Source organism: Cygnus olor, chromosome 1 (genome assembly GCF_009769625.2).
Source record: "Cygnus olor isolate bCygOlo1 chromosome 1, bCygOlo1.pri.v2, whole genome shotgun sequence".
In the NCBI taxonomy this organism is placed as follows: domain Eukaryota; kingdom Metazoa; phylum Chordata; class Aves; order Anseriformes; family Anatidae; genus Cygnus; species Cygnus olor.
In genome coordinates this window covers 117,348,425-117,362,100 of record NC_049169.1, presented here as the reverse complement: position 1 = coordinate 117,362,100, position 13,676 = coordinate 117,348,425, and the positions used below count along the sequence as shown (strand labels likewise).

The following is a 13,676-nucleotide window of genomic DNA, read 5'->3' as shown; positions in this document are numbered from 1 at the left end:
AGACATGACATAGGGAAATAGGAAAATATTTTCTGACCAGGCAAGCTAGCTAAAATGCACAAAATTTGAAGCTCACAAAGCGTATATGAGCGTGGTCAGTTTCACATGTAGTATAGAACTGCAGTGGCTTTAATTCTTGATTTTTGACCTCTCTTCAATGGGGACCATGCTTAGTGATGTTCTTCGTTTTTAGAACTTAGTATATATTACTGTCTTTGAACAGGACACAAATAATGGATTTTTAAATGCCAGTGCCCAACATACTGCATACTGTATTAGAGTTAAGATAAGAAATGCAGGTATACAATGATAAAATCTGTACTTCTGTATGTAACAAAAGCATAACTTAAAATGGTAGTAGAATCTACAAGCGTATGTAAGCCAAAATTTGGAGATCGTTACACTGTTTGAAGGGTTTTCTTATAGACAATAGTGGGCATACTGTTACGAGACATGGCACCCTGTTTGTTACAGTTTCGGGGTAGTTCCTGAGGTGTGTAATTCACCACCACCCACAGTATTCCTAGAAAGTTTAAACGAGATGTGAGAGGATGCTTAGCTAGTGCAAGTTGTGTCCCTTTTGTGCTTTACTTGCTTGTGTGAGCAGGGAAGTAGGGTACCAGGAGAGGAAAACCTTTCTGAAGGGCTGTAAGCTTCAGTTCCACGGCGAAAATGTAGGCTTTTCCATATTTTCCTACGGCCTCACCTGTCACCTGCCTGCTCAGTGCCACCCTGGGGCCCTGGAGGCGAGGCCGGGTGTCCTGCTGTGGGCACTTGGGTCCTGCCCGAAGCACCACTGCTCCCTGATGCCTGTCACTGAGTGGGCTGTGATGTGTGTGAGGGTCTTCTCTTTCAAACAGTCACTCGATTTCAGGAGAGGTAATGCAATGAGTCTTAGCTTCTTTCTGAATTTCTTGGTGAATTTAAATCTGTTACCTTTTAGCTTCGTTTCAGCTGTCCTAATTCTACACAGTTGGCCTGAGAGGCAAAACAGGCCGTGTCAGTCCTGCTTAGAGTCACGTTTGTTCTTCCCCAAAATGTAACTGGTCTGTAGTGGTTTTGTTTTTTCTGGTGCAGTGCCACCACGAACAGGAGCATGTACAGAGAGGATTTAAAGATAAGGAAATAGAATCAGAGCCATTTTCAGATGTCACGGAAATAAGAAAAGCAAGTTAATGGTGGGAGGAGGTGGCAGACTTTCATATCTGTGTAGTCGTGGAGGTAGCAGAGTGACTGGAAAGTAAAGGAGTAATAGGTATTACCGAGTCCCTAGGCGGCCTTGGTGCTAAGAAAGGGAGTAACAAAGTTGAAAGTGGAGCAAGTCCGGGCAGTGAGAGGAGGTGTGTGAGATCTTCTAGGCCTCCCGTTCTGCCCCTGCTCTCAGGAGTCCACGCTATCTGGAGTCAAAAGCAGCCTAGCAGTTGGTTGTGACAGGACTGACCACTGCGTACGCTGTTGTTCTACAGTTGCGTTAATTTTGTTGCTTATTCCTGAATCGTCCTTTCTGAAATAGCACTTTTGTTGCAGTGTTTCAGGCAGCAAGTTAGTTTCTCCAAATGAACAGAGAAGATGAGACTTTCAAATCGATTAGGATATCTAGAGTACAAAATTACCCAGTCTTTGAAGAAGCAAAAATGATGCAGCAAAAACATTTAATCCATTACATTGATATGTTCTTCAGTAACAGTACTTTCTGATTTACTTTCTACTAGTCATACAAATAACTATTATAAAAGGAATACTTCAGTAGAAATTAATACTTTTTATCTGTTTGTCTTTTAGGGCAATTAAAGCATTTCAGGAGGCGCTTTATGTTGATCCCAGCTTTTGTCGAGCCAAGGAAATTCATTTGCGACTTGGACTTATGTTCAAAGTGAACACAGACTATGAGTCCAGTTTAAAGGTAGGTTTAAGTCCTTTCAGATTGAATTTAACGTTTGTTATAAGTTGTGTTGCATCTAAAAACTGAAAGGAATGCACAAATATATAGCTGTTATATGCTTCTTGCTTTAGAAATAGAAGTGTTTCAGTATGAAGTATCTTACTCTAAAGACAGTAAAGATAAAATGTGATGTTTGTTAAGTACTAAAAATACTCAGAAAAACCCAACAAAGTTACAGATGAGCACTGATACTCTAGCAGTTTAAGTGGAATGGGAACAAAAATTGGTTGTAGGGCTTTCATTAAAATACCAAGTCTTAGGGGAAGGCTTAAATAGAACGTAAAGTTGGAGGAAAAAGAATAAAGGAATTAGCAGTTTGGTTTCTAGCTGCTCTTTCTCTTTTTTTTTTCCTAGCTGCACTATTTCATAAAAATCATTGAAAATAGAAAGCTTTCATGGAAAATACTGTTCTCATATCAATTTTTTATATTGTTTCTGCCCTTCTAGCAGTGTGAAGGGAAGAGGGTAAATGAGTCCCTTGCAAGGAGGACTCTGTGAGAGGGAAAAGGTGTGCAAAAATTGGGGCTGCTGTGCCATATGGCCAAGTAGGGTGTGCCCGTGGCCATGAGATGTGATGGGGAACATGGAAGGGTGTGTCGGTTGATTATTCTTTTATTTCATGCTTTGAGAGTCAGCTTGTAGGGCAGCAATTTCTGACTAATCAGTTAGAAACGCTTTGTGTTGATATAGTACTTTGTTTCTTCTCTACTCTTTTTTAAATTTCATTTTACTGCTTGTATTCTTTTTTTTGGTCACTGATTGTAATCTGTAACTTTGATCTCCTTCCATTCAACATTTTTGCTCTTTTTTTCCCCCTACTTCCGTTTCCCACTTTTATCCCCTTGTTTTTTTCCGTCACAGAATCTAAATTTAGCTATACATGTCCTGGAAAAAGGATATTTTCTCTTAAAGGAGTTTCACATTACACTGGGAAATACACCTGCATTGTTGAGAATTTTTGTCATTTGTAATTAGCTGTAATTTATAAATACATTTCTGCATATTAATCTCCTCTAAAACCTATAAAAAACATTTTTTTTTGTTTGTTTCCAAGAGTCTTGTAGAATGGCTTCCTTTTCCTGGCAGTTTGTTTTCCTGCAGCTTGTATTTGTGAGGCTATCAGAAACACATTGTCAACGATTTGAAAGAGTGGAGTGTTACTCTCACATTTTCCTTTTGCTCTTTGTAATAATGGGAAGCACTTCTCTCATCAGGCTTTTCCTCTTTCATCCAGAGTCCAAGCTTTCACCAGTTTTCACCAAACTTTTTCAGAAGTTGGGAATTGTAAATAGAGGGGTTGATGTTGTCCAGTAATATGAAAGATTCACTGCAGTGAATGGCAAAAGAAGTCAAGGTGGGGTGTAAGTTGGCCATTGTATGGGGAGCGGGATTATGTATGAGTTTGGATGGTCATATATCCCTATACTTTGGCATGAATTTCACATTGGCTGTTTTGATATATAGGGAATAAAAGGAAAAAGTGCTGAAAAGTGTATTTTGTTTTTGTTTTTAAAGACATCGGATAGGGACAAAATAGAAGAGTAAATAAGCAAGGAAGTAGTTAACTTTTAATGAAGTAGTGGAAGGAGATTCTACATTTTAATTTTTAACAGAAGAAATTGATCAGTTAGACAACCACTTCCTGCTGTACCATGAAGTATATAATTTTATCACTGAATCAAGTATTCAAATAGATATGCTGAGAATTCATTCTAAATCATCTACTGTGATTTTAACCACTTTGCAAAATAAAAGTTTGTAGATGATTAGGATTTTGAGTATAGCAAACCTTTAGTTTTCACTATACCAACCAGGGTGAGGAGAAAAGCCCCGGAGAACTGTTTTAAAAATAGTAAAGGAATTAACTTTTTGCAATGCAAAATGACCATGATTCCATTGTTTTTATGTGCAGTATGATTAAATCACTTAGAAGAACAAATAGACACAACAAAAACAGCTTACCCTGTAGCAGAGCGAAGATCTTCAAGGGGATTAAGAAGTAAACATGAGGGTGGATTTGCACTGAGGATAGTTTCCTTAATTCAATAAGACTGCAGGCTGTTGCTAAAAGGATGTCTCATTTTCCACCTCCCTGTCTGATTGCATTGCCCTGCACCTTCTGCTGCACTGAGCCCAGTGTCTTTCCATGTGCAGTCTGAGGTGGATGAGAGTCTGAACCACCTCGATTTGGGGTTGCACAGTTACTGGGACTCTGGTAGATGGGAGGAGGTGAGAATGGCAGGCAGTGGGGAGCTGCATGCATAACTTCTGATGCACAAACACACAAAACTGTACTCTGGAATTACCAACTGAAACACCTAAGGTTGAATTTCTGTTTTGCTTCCTTGGCTGTGAAAATTGTTACCTTTAGCAAGGCATCGATAGCAAACAGTGAGGAGCAAGAAAGGACCCAGTGGGGCAATCTGGTTGGTCTTGAACAGTTTCAGCTGTTTTCAGTTTAGTTCAGCTGTGGATTTAATCTAGTGTCCTGAGATGGATTGCTTTTGTTGTACATCAAAATATATAAATTGAGGCATAGAATAAGTGTAATAAGCAGGACAGTAGCTCCTTGAAAAGCCAGTCAGGCTGATCCCCGAGTTAAGATTTAAGCCAGAACTCTGTGAGTAGCAAGTCAGAAAATACTTCCTTAGTGAAGAGAACAAAATGAAGTGGCAGTGGTTATGCACAAGCACGAGGAAAGTAAAATCAGAAAGAGTTGATGAAAGAGTGCGAAAGAATGTTTTCACAGAATGTCTGCCTCTTTCTCTGAGACTGAGCGTCTCGTCTTTTCACAACACAAAAGATGAGTAACCCAAAGTAATGAAACAACACAGTTGACTTTTTTTTTTTTTTGGTAGCTCTTACTGAAAGGATTCAGGATTTCACAAGGATGGCTCTGGTTTTTAGAATCTAGGCTGCTAGGGACTCGCCTTGAACACAGGCCGTTTCCTGGGTCTGTAGAGGTCTAACAGAATCCATAGTCAGGTTTGAGCTTCCTGTATGATACAGAGGCAGAAAGTAGAGAAGTTTTCATCTGGTATTCTTCTGTGATGGTTCTGAATTTCACAAATTGTACCAACGTTGCATTAATGTACTTTGAAATATCATAATATTTTTGATGGTATTTAAACATTCATGCTAAGTCTGTAATTGCTAAGAATAAACCACTGCCAACAGATGAGTCATTGTCAGTAAGAGTCTCCAGGCAAAGGGGGAAGGATGGGAGTATGAAGGTCATATATTCCATGTTTTTCACAATTTTAGGCCATTAACATAAATCATCTATATTTTATGTAAGCAATTTAAGCACAAAATTAATTTTTACTATTTTAAGATGTTGATGATCAAGATAATTACTAGAGTGCTGTTTAACAAGCATAAAATCAACTCTCAGTGTTTTTTTCAAAAATCAATTACTGCTTTTGCATGTTTTTAATATTGCTGCAGTTAAGACTTGCAAATTACTCTGAGAACCCTTGACTGCTGTGTTACCCCATTGCCATAAACTTTGGCAAGAACACTAGGGCTGTTGAAAATTACTTGGTCTTTAGGATTACATTAAGGGAAAAAAAGCTGCCCTTCTGGTTGAAAGGAAAGTAGTCTTTGTGTAACCTCACAGGACAGTGTTACCTTCAGAAGTGATATGTGAATGCTCAATTTGTCTCATTCAACAGAAAAATAAAATAATTCCAAATTCAACTGCTGTTGTCTTGTGGGCGTAGGGAGGCAGGAGAGATTTTAATATTAATGACTGTAACAGAAGCATACAGTTAAGGTTTATCTCACATTCCTAACCTTTTCACACTTTCCTGCATGTCCCAGCCCACCAGGAATACTGTTTTCGACTGTCTTAGCTATGGTGGTGCCATGGTAAGCTGAAAGGAGAATAAAGCAAGATGGCCAGGAATATATAGTATATCTCTTTATTAGTACGGTTAGTGTAGTTGGAAAAAGTGTTCGAGCTTTTGAGCACACGCCGTGTTATTTCTGGCATGTCACCTGCTTTTCTCCTAGTCTTCCTCTTCATTCAATATATTCTTTTAATTTTAGCCTTCTTTTTCGTAACGGTATGTACTCATCCTGTCTTACGTGTGTCTCAGTTCTTCCCCTGAGTACTTTTTGAATCTTAACCAATTTCTAGCAAATATGCTTGAATGAAAAAGGTTTCAAAGAGAAGTTTCTGGAACATGCCTGTGGAACATGTTGCCCCAGAACCATTTGTCTGAGCTCTGCAAGCTAAGGATGAGGTGATCTGGTTGGCATCGTCAGCAAAAGAGGTACCTTATGTGGCTGGGTATGGGACTGGTGTGTCGGGATGCAGAAAATAAAGCTGTCCCATCCACGCTTTGCGTCAGGAAGCCTGATGCTTCTTGTCTAGCTGGCAAGCTGAACACAGAGGTGGGTAGAGCACACAGGTGTAACTAGGTATGTTCTGTAGGACTAGTGACTACATAAAAGAGAGCTGAGGAAAAAAAGTTGTGATATTATTTAGTTGAATAGTTGGGTTACATTGGAAACTGCAGCTATGGGAAACCAGTCATCCATCTGGTGCTCATTCTGTTCTACTCTGTTAAAGTATCACATTATGCTTTTGGTGGGGAGTTACAATGACAATCCGGAAAGACTTTTATCTGTAAAATTCAGTTCATTTCCTCTGTTTGCTGACAGACTACTTCAGAAAAAAAAAGTGTAGTTTTTTGTATTTATTAGAATGATAACATTGAGGGTATGGTAAATGGGAGGGAGGGCTTCTGTGGTTCTGGTTTTATGAGTTTTGTTTTGTAATGGGTGGTCAGGAGGGACTCTGAACATGAGCAGGTTATTTACAAATGAAGGTATGTTGTGGAGGTTTTTTTTATTTTTATATATATATATTTGTAAAGTGTACTGCAGGTGCATCCTGTGCCCAGTGACAAAACCCACAAAATAATGAAAATTAAATTTTTCATGTTCTCAAATATCTGCCTTTTAATAGAAATGCAGATCCTGTCTATCACTCTTGAGAAATTTTGCCTCTATATTTATGGATAAAACAGCTATTCTAGTATTCTGCTGCAGGCTGATTCTTTGATCTTGCCCGTAAATGATCAATTCAAATAGATTTTTTGTATATATAATTATTTCCTAAAGATTCTTATTTGTTAGCAACTTAGAGACATACTGCATATATTAGGTAAGGAAAAGGCTGCTAAAGAATTAGAATTTATTGGGAAGTATGCATGAGTTACATGAATATGCATGAAATATTTAAAAAATTGAGACAGATGAACAGCTCAAAGAACCTATTTATACTCAGTACCTATTTATACCATCACTTTATTAATCTTTATGTCTATATATATCTTTAAAAAGAATTTTAGCTATTGGGAGGTATTTCATGTCAACATGTAGCTGTTACAGACATATTGTTATGTCTTTTTCTCAATAATAAATGAAAGTTTATGTATGAAAGTGAAAACTGTTTTAAACCTTTAAGTGCTATTTTACAGCCTTATTTTTCACATATGCCTAGATTAACATTTTTTTTTAGCTCACACATGTTAATCTGAAGCTGTATGTATTCACTTTCAATTATTAAAGAAAAATGAAACAGTCAAAATGCATATAGATAAGAAAAGTTTAAATTTCTGAGGTCTACTTTTATCTCTGTAACTGTAGCAGAAGCTGATCAGGAACATTTACAGGTAAAAAGCAAAAGAAATAAAGGACTTTGGCTATCATAAGGTGGATATCCAGGTATTCAAGCAGTGTACCTAAAACATTTTGTCAAAAGCAGGGTGAAATTAGGCAAAAGATTTTATTTTATTTTCTTAAATTAAGTGGTTGGAAACAGCAGTTGGGAATTATGTTACTCTCTATGCCTTTGGAGTTTGTGTATGTGTATGATGGAGAAAAATATACCAGAAGTAAAAATACAGAAGTTTTTAACACAGCAGGTCATTGTAATCCAGCTGCAGTGGAGTTATTAGCACAACTGATTGTGATGGTAGATCACAATGTGTGGCCTACAGAGAGCTTTGTTTTGTTCTCTCGTACTTAGTTTTGCTTGGGTTTTTAAGGCATTTTGCAGTTTTTCTATAACAGGACTGTAGGCGCATTTTAGAAATGTCATGATTACAAAGAGGAGTAAATGCTAAAAGTGAATTTACATGCTATATGGCATCTTCTGTCATGTGGGGGGGGGGGAAGAGAACAAACCACGTGAAGAGAAATAGCTGGCTCCAAAGTTAAGCATTGAAGCTAATGAGTGTAGGTGCCGGTACACTTGCTTGGTCTGTGGGCCTTCTCTTTGTGAGCACAGTCGGTTGTGTTTCCAGGCTTTCGAGCTCTAGCTCTGTGAAAAATGCAGCGAAGATTGGACAAAAGTGAATGTGTGCCTGTTGTATTCAAGCCTTCCCCTTCAAGACGAGCTCCTTCTGAACTCGCAAGACCCAGAGAGCAGAGCAGGGAGCAAGCAGAGGAGCTGCATCTGCAGCTCGTCCTCTCCTGACCCTCTTCTCCCCAGGCCCCGGCCAGGCCTGGCAAATGGAGGCCTGGCGCTCTGCCATGGCTTATGCAAGGCTTTCTGTGCCCTACTTATCTGAACAAAGGCTGCTCTGAGGAGCACAGGCAGCACACCTAGGTCACATAGGCAGAAAAAGCCATCTCTTGACAGAGTTATACTGAGTCATGATGGAGCTTTCCCTCATGGTAAGTCTGGGAGAATTGTCAGGTTTCAAACGATGGCTCGTTTATTTAGCATGCTTGCTAAATAAATGCAGAGCTGAGAATTACTGAGCGCTTCTTAATGCCCTCCTAGAGAGCAGGAGGGTTTACAATCACTGTCCTGAAGTCTCAGACTTTGATGTAGACAGAAATATTATTAAAAATCTTGTGAAAAGAGGAAAACAGGTCTTCCTGCATTGGTCATTTATTGATGAAAAAACAACAAGGGTAGGGGCACTTGCCTATAAAACTGCGAAGAGTTAGGGTACTAAGAGAACTGGTGTTTAATTCTAGTAGTGAAAACATAATAAGCTGCTTAAATTCGTGTCAGTTTACTTCTGTTTTCTTACTAGACCTAATGCTTTCATCAGTTATGTTTATGTGCAATCCGCTGTGCTTCTGGTCCTTGAAAAGGTTACCTTCGCAATTGTTTCCACAATCAGAGGCAAGTCAAGGACTGGAGAGGAGACAGAGCAGGCTGTAGATAATTGTGCAATTACAGATGGCTACAAATCAAGGTATATTGTGACTTCGTCTGCAGCCCTTGAAGAGAGACTGTTACTTTTTAACATTCAGAACACTGCCTTCTAGGTAAATCCTCTTACTCAGGATTTGAATTTCTATAGACTGCTGTCTGCCTTGAGGTATTGTATGTCGTCTCTGAACTGCAGCGGCCTCTCCTGCATAATAACTATTTCACACAGCAGTAGCCAGCTTCAGTACTGCAATATTTGAGAGAGGTGCAGATGTTTGCTAGCTGCTTCTGTTTGTTGCAGAGATGGAAGTTGGAAATTATCACTATTCTTTTAATTTTTGGTGCTGGTAATTGTAATTAGTGGACCTGCTTCTGGCTGATAAGTTTTTATGTGTCGGAGTGCATGCTTTTTTGTCTGTTTTTGAATACTTACCGCGGAGCTATGGATTATTTATCTAGCAAGAGGTGCAGGTTTGCTCGTGTCTGTGCATTTCAAAGGTTCTTGGTTTGAAAGGTTCTGGGCTGTCTGTGTGTCGCTTTGCAAGAATTGTTTAGGGCAAGTGGTTTGTTTTTCTGTAGTTACCTGCTTCAGATTATCCATTTCCTTATTCTTTGTGGCTTTGTAAACAGTTCTAGCAGAAATCTGCTACATTAAGAAAATTTTCATAATGTGGATTTTGAAATTGGAAAGACAGTGTGGCATGAGTAGGAATTTAAATTTTTAGAAGGCATTGATGAGTGTACTCCTGCTTTTTACTGTATAGCACTGATATTTCTGGCATATTTAAATATTAAAATGGTTAGATTTTCTTGTATGGTTGCCTGCTTTCTCTCGGTGAGCCTCACTGCAATAACCTTTCTGCAAAGCTGCTGCAGAACAATTGTCAATCACTTCTCTTTACATCTGTGGATTTTTATAATAGCATTGCTAGGTGAGAACAAATCTGGTCCTTTCTGCTTTATCTTTTCATATTAATTGTTAATGACAGTGTAAGCTTACGCATCTGTGCAAAATGGATTTTGAATCAATTCAATCAGTTTACTCAATGTACAGGCCAAAGTATACAGGTCTGTTCCTTTTTGCTTTCCCCTCCTTTTTTTCATTCTGTTTTTTTTTTTTTTTTTTTTTTTTTTTTTTTGGTTAGGAATAATGCAATATAATGCAGAACATCTTATTTTTATTTAGTCTTTTTTTTTTTTAACTTGCCTGCTTAGTAGAATCACTATGGTAACAGACTAAAGGATGTCTCAGAGGCACACAAGCAGCATTGCAATGTGAGAGGAGATTTTAAGTTCTATGTGACTGCTGAATACTAGAAAAAGGATCAGGCAAAGCAGAGAAATAAGCTGGTATTTAGTATTAATAAGCTATTACTTAATGTTTGTGCTAAGGTTAAAAAGTTATTTTACAAGTAATGTATACGTGAATTCATTGTTTTCTGTACCCTGTTTTGGGAATGATGTTGCTGAAGTTTACATTAAAAATTGTAAATTTGGGTTAATCAACTTGAGTTTGTTTCATTTTCTAAAAGCTGCTATATATTACAAATGATGTTGATGTAAGTCAGTGAGGAGGTAAGCTGTGCTACTGCATGCCTCTGCTAATGAGGGTGTTCTTTTCTTATACTGTGCTATGGATAATACATTAATTTTCTAATATTTTTTTTCTGTTAAAATGTTTATAAATTTGGTGTTCTGTTAAACTCTTGAAAATCTTTGAGATGTGTCTATCTTTGAGATAGACATTATGCACAAGGTATTATTAGGAGCAGGAGGAAAGCTATCTAGATGCTTGGAGTACAACAATATAGAAAGCAAGTTGCTTATACATCTATTATCAAGGAATAATTTTTTTTTCCCAGCTACACTAATAAGCTCCTGATGCCTCCTCATATGGCATCCTGAACAGTGGGTGTCAATTTTGTGCTAGGTGGTTAAAATATCCTGAAGTATCAGTAACGTTTTGTGCATTCAAGCCATCTGATATTGTACTTTGTAGATAACTGTATCAACTGTAGTATGTTACATGCTGTCTCTTAGGTTCCTGTATTCCTAGGCCTTACTCCCTGGTGAATGGATGCATTCATCCAAATTCTCTGCTGCATATGGAATTTTCTGTGAAGTTTGTGGAAAAGGGCATGGGCACTTGAGTTTGTATGCCTAGTCTATTCATTTTAACACACTTGATTACTTTTCGAACTGTAAATAGTGATCATTGAGTTGGTACAACACTTGTGAAATTGGTCACATCCAGGCTTTGTTGCAGATAACCTTTTTCTCTTCTTTTGCGTTCTCTTCTTTCCAGAAGAGTGAAATGCTTATCTCAGAATGTTAGAACACAAAGGTGTTTCCAAAATTTTTTATAGCTCTTGAGGAAAAATGATTAAAAATAAACAAGCTTTAGTGTTTAACTGGAGTTAACCTGGTGGGGAGAGGGCATAAGAACTTACTAACTGCTATTGAATTCATGTTTTAATGTAGAGGTACTCATTTTAAGTGTGGTTTGACAAAAGAAAATGTTTAAAAGAAGAAAAAGAAAAACAAACTCAATCACTCATTTGCATAAAAATACTCTTTTTCTAGATAAACAAATTTGTAGCTTGGATGTTGATCTTCATGAGGCTATGAGCTAGTAGTGTAACTTCATTCTCAGTTGTGCATTCTGAGGAAAACTTGATTTTCCAATTTTGACCATTCATTTGATGCAATCATTCTTCCAGATGCTGTCTGTTCTAATTATTTTGTGAAGATGTCTTTTGCAAACTTGCATTGCTAGAAGCATTGCTACATGTTTACAACAAAAATTTTACTTTCCTCTAGTAAACACTGTTGAACAGAAATTGAAAATTGTTTTCTTTAAGCCATGTGGTAAAATATGGTATTTATTTTCAAGTATGAGTTTGATTTATTCTTAGTAATTTGTGAAAGTACTAGAATTACGTTGTTTGAAAATCAAATCATCCTTGTTTTTTTCAGCATTTTCAGTTAGCTTTGATTGACTGCAATCCCTGCACTTTGTCTAACGCTGAAAGTAAGTAACTTTTAAGTATTTCCATTTATTTTGTTGCAGATTTAAAAAAAAAAAAAAGTCATATATGCTCACAACTGCATCAGTTGTTAGTGAAAAAAATCAAAATCAAAAGACTCAGAAAACAGAGAGGAAGACTACAATACTTGCTGTTGTGAATGGAGACAGATACTCCAGTCAAATTGTGATTGTTTTAGTAAATGGAATAAGTAAAAATTGAGACTTTTACCATATTAACTGGTCTGATGCCTTGAGTTCTGGAGGCAACTTACTATTTGACTGTTAGTTCATTTCTCTATTTATAAATGTAGTGTGTGTGCCATGGCTCATATTTAATAGTTGTCATTTCAAACTTTGTGACATCTTGATAATGTCTTTTTTCAGCAATCACTTTAATGCCATTAAAATTTATAAATCTCATGTTCAACATTAGTTTTATGCTGTTGAACAAAAATCAGAAAATTGTAATTTATTTGGTTTATTAGGTGCCACTATATATCAGTCGGTGCTGGAACATGTTAAATCTTTTAGTGTGGTATGATCTATCATACTGTTGTATGTTCTGTAGGCTGTTACAGAGCATACTGGAGATATTTATCCCTAATTCATGGAATTGTATGCAGGAATAAATGTATGTTCTTCCGTGCTTTGGAGTCTGTAAGAATTAAAAGCCAGACAGTTTTTAAGGTACCTTATTGCTGCACTTGGTGTTGAGTTTAAGTTGCCTCCTAAGAGTAAGCTTAGAAGCATTAGATAAAATATTTAAAAGCATTTTTCTATTTCTTAATTCAAAGCTGGATGGAATTCTGAATATTCTGTCAGCAAGGGTAATGAAAGAGGTTTTGTTCACACGGGTGAAACTGCTGGCTGCTTCGGTATCAAGCGCCAGCTGTGCTACAAAGTCCTCTGCAAAGTATGTCACTTATCAGGAGCAGGCACAGATAATTTTGTAAAATTATTTGTGGAATTCTTAGTAGGTCAGTAGGTTTTTATTGTTTTCTACCAGCCATATCATTCCTTACTGTATTTCATGCTCTTTCTTACTATTTCTCACCGACTTAATCAGTTTTCACTGTATCTCTGAATATTTGTAAGGCTTTCCTCAGCCTTCCCCCACATTCCTCCTGTGCCCCCAGGTTTATGTAGAGGTACGGCCCCACATAAGGGCTGCTCTGTCCCGTGGTGTTGGGCACAGTGCCTGGCAAGCACAGAGGAAGAGAGAGAAGAGGAACGAGAGGTACTTTTGTCAGGTTCTTCAGTACCACTTAGTGGAAAGGTATCGGGTACTGTCACATAAATGCTTGAGATTGCCCTAATCCCGTCCCTTCTATTTCTAAAACGGGCTGTGTGAGTAACAGCAGTACAGTGACTGTCTTCCTAGCAGAAGCGTTTAAGTACCCAGCATATCTTTTTATTTAGGCTGTCGCTAATGCGACACCTTTAATTTTTTTCCCCTGCATGGTACGGCTTTCTTTTGTAGATTTGCACTGAAAAGGTTTTGCTATGAGGGGGAGAAAAGAAAGAAG

General features: G+C 37.7%; 1 protein-coding gene across 21 annotated transcripts in view; it reads left to right on the top strand.

Annotated features, from left to right (window-relative positions):
• KDM6A (lysine demethylase 6A) overlaps nucleotides 1-13,676 on the top strand; it is a 154,081-nt gene that overhangs the window by 79,158 nt on the left and 61,247 nt on the right. For all 21 annotated transcript variants that reach the window (XR_005816382.1, XM_040545471.1, XM_040545482.1 and 18 more), the window contains exons 6-7: nucleotides 1,783-1,903; nucleotides 12,099-12,153. Coding sequence is in view for 20 of the 21 variants with exons in the window: in XM_040545471.1 (XP_040401405.1) it covers nucleotides 1,783-1,903; nucleotides 12,099-12,153 (176 nt within the window). In the remaining variant the exon portion in view is untranslated. The remainder of the gene's footprint in view (nucleotides 1-1,782; nucleotides 1,904-12,098; nucleotides 12,154-13,676) is intronic.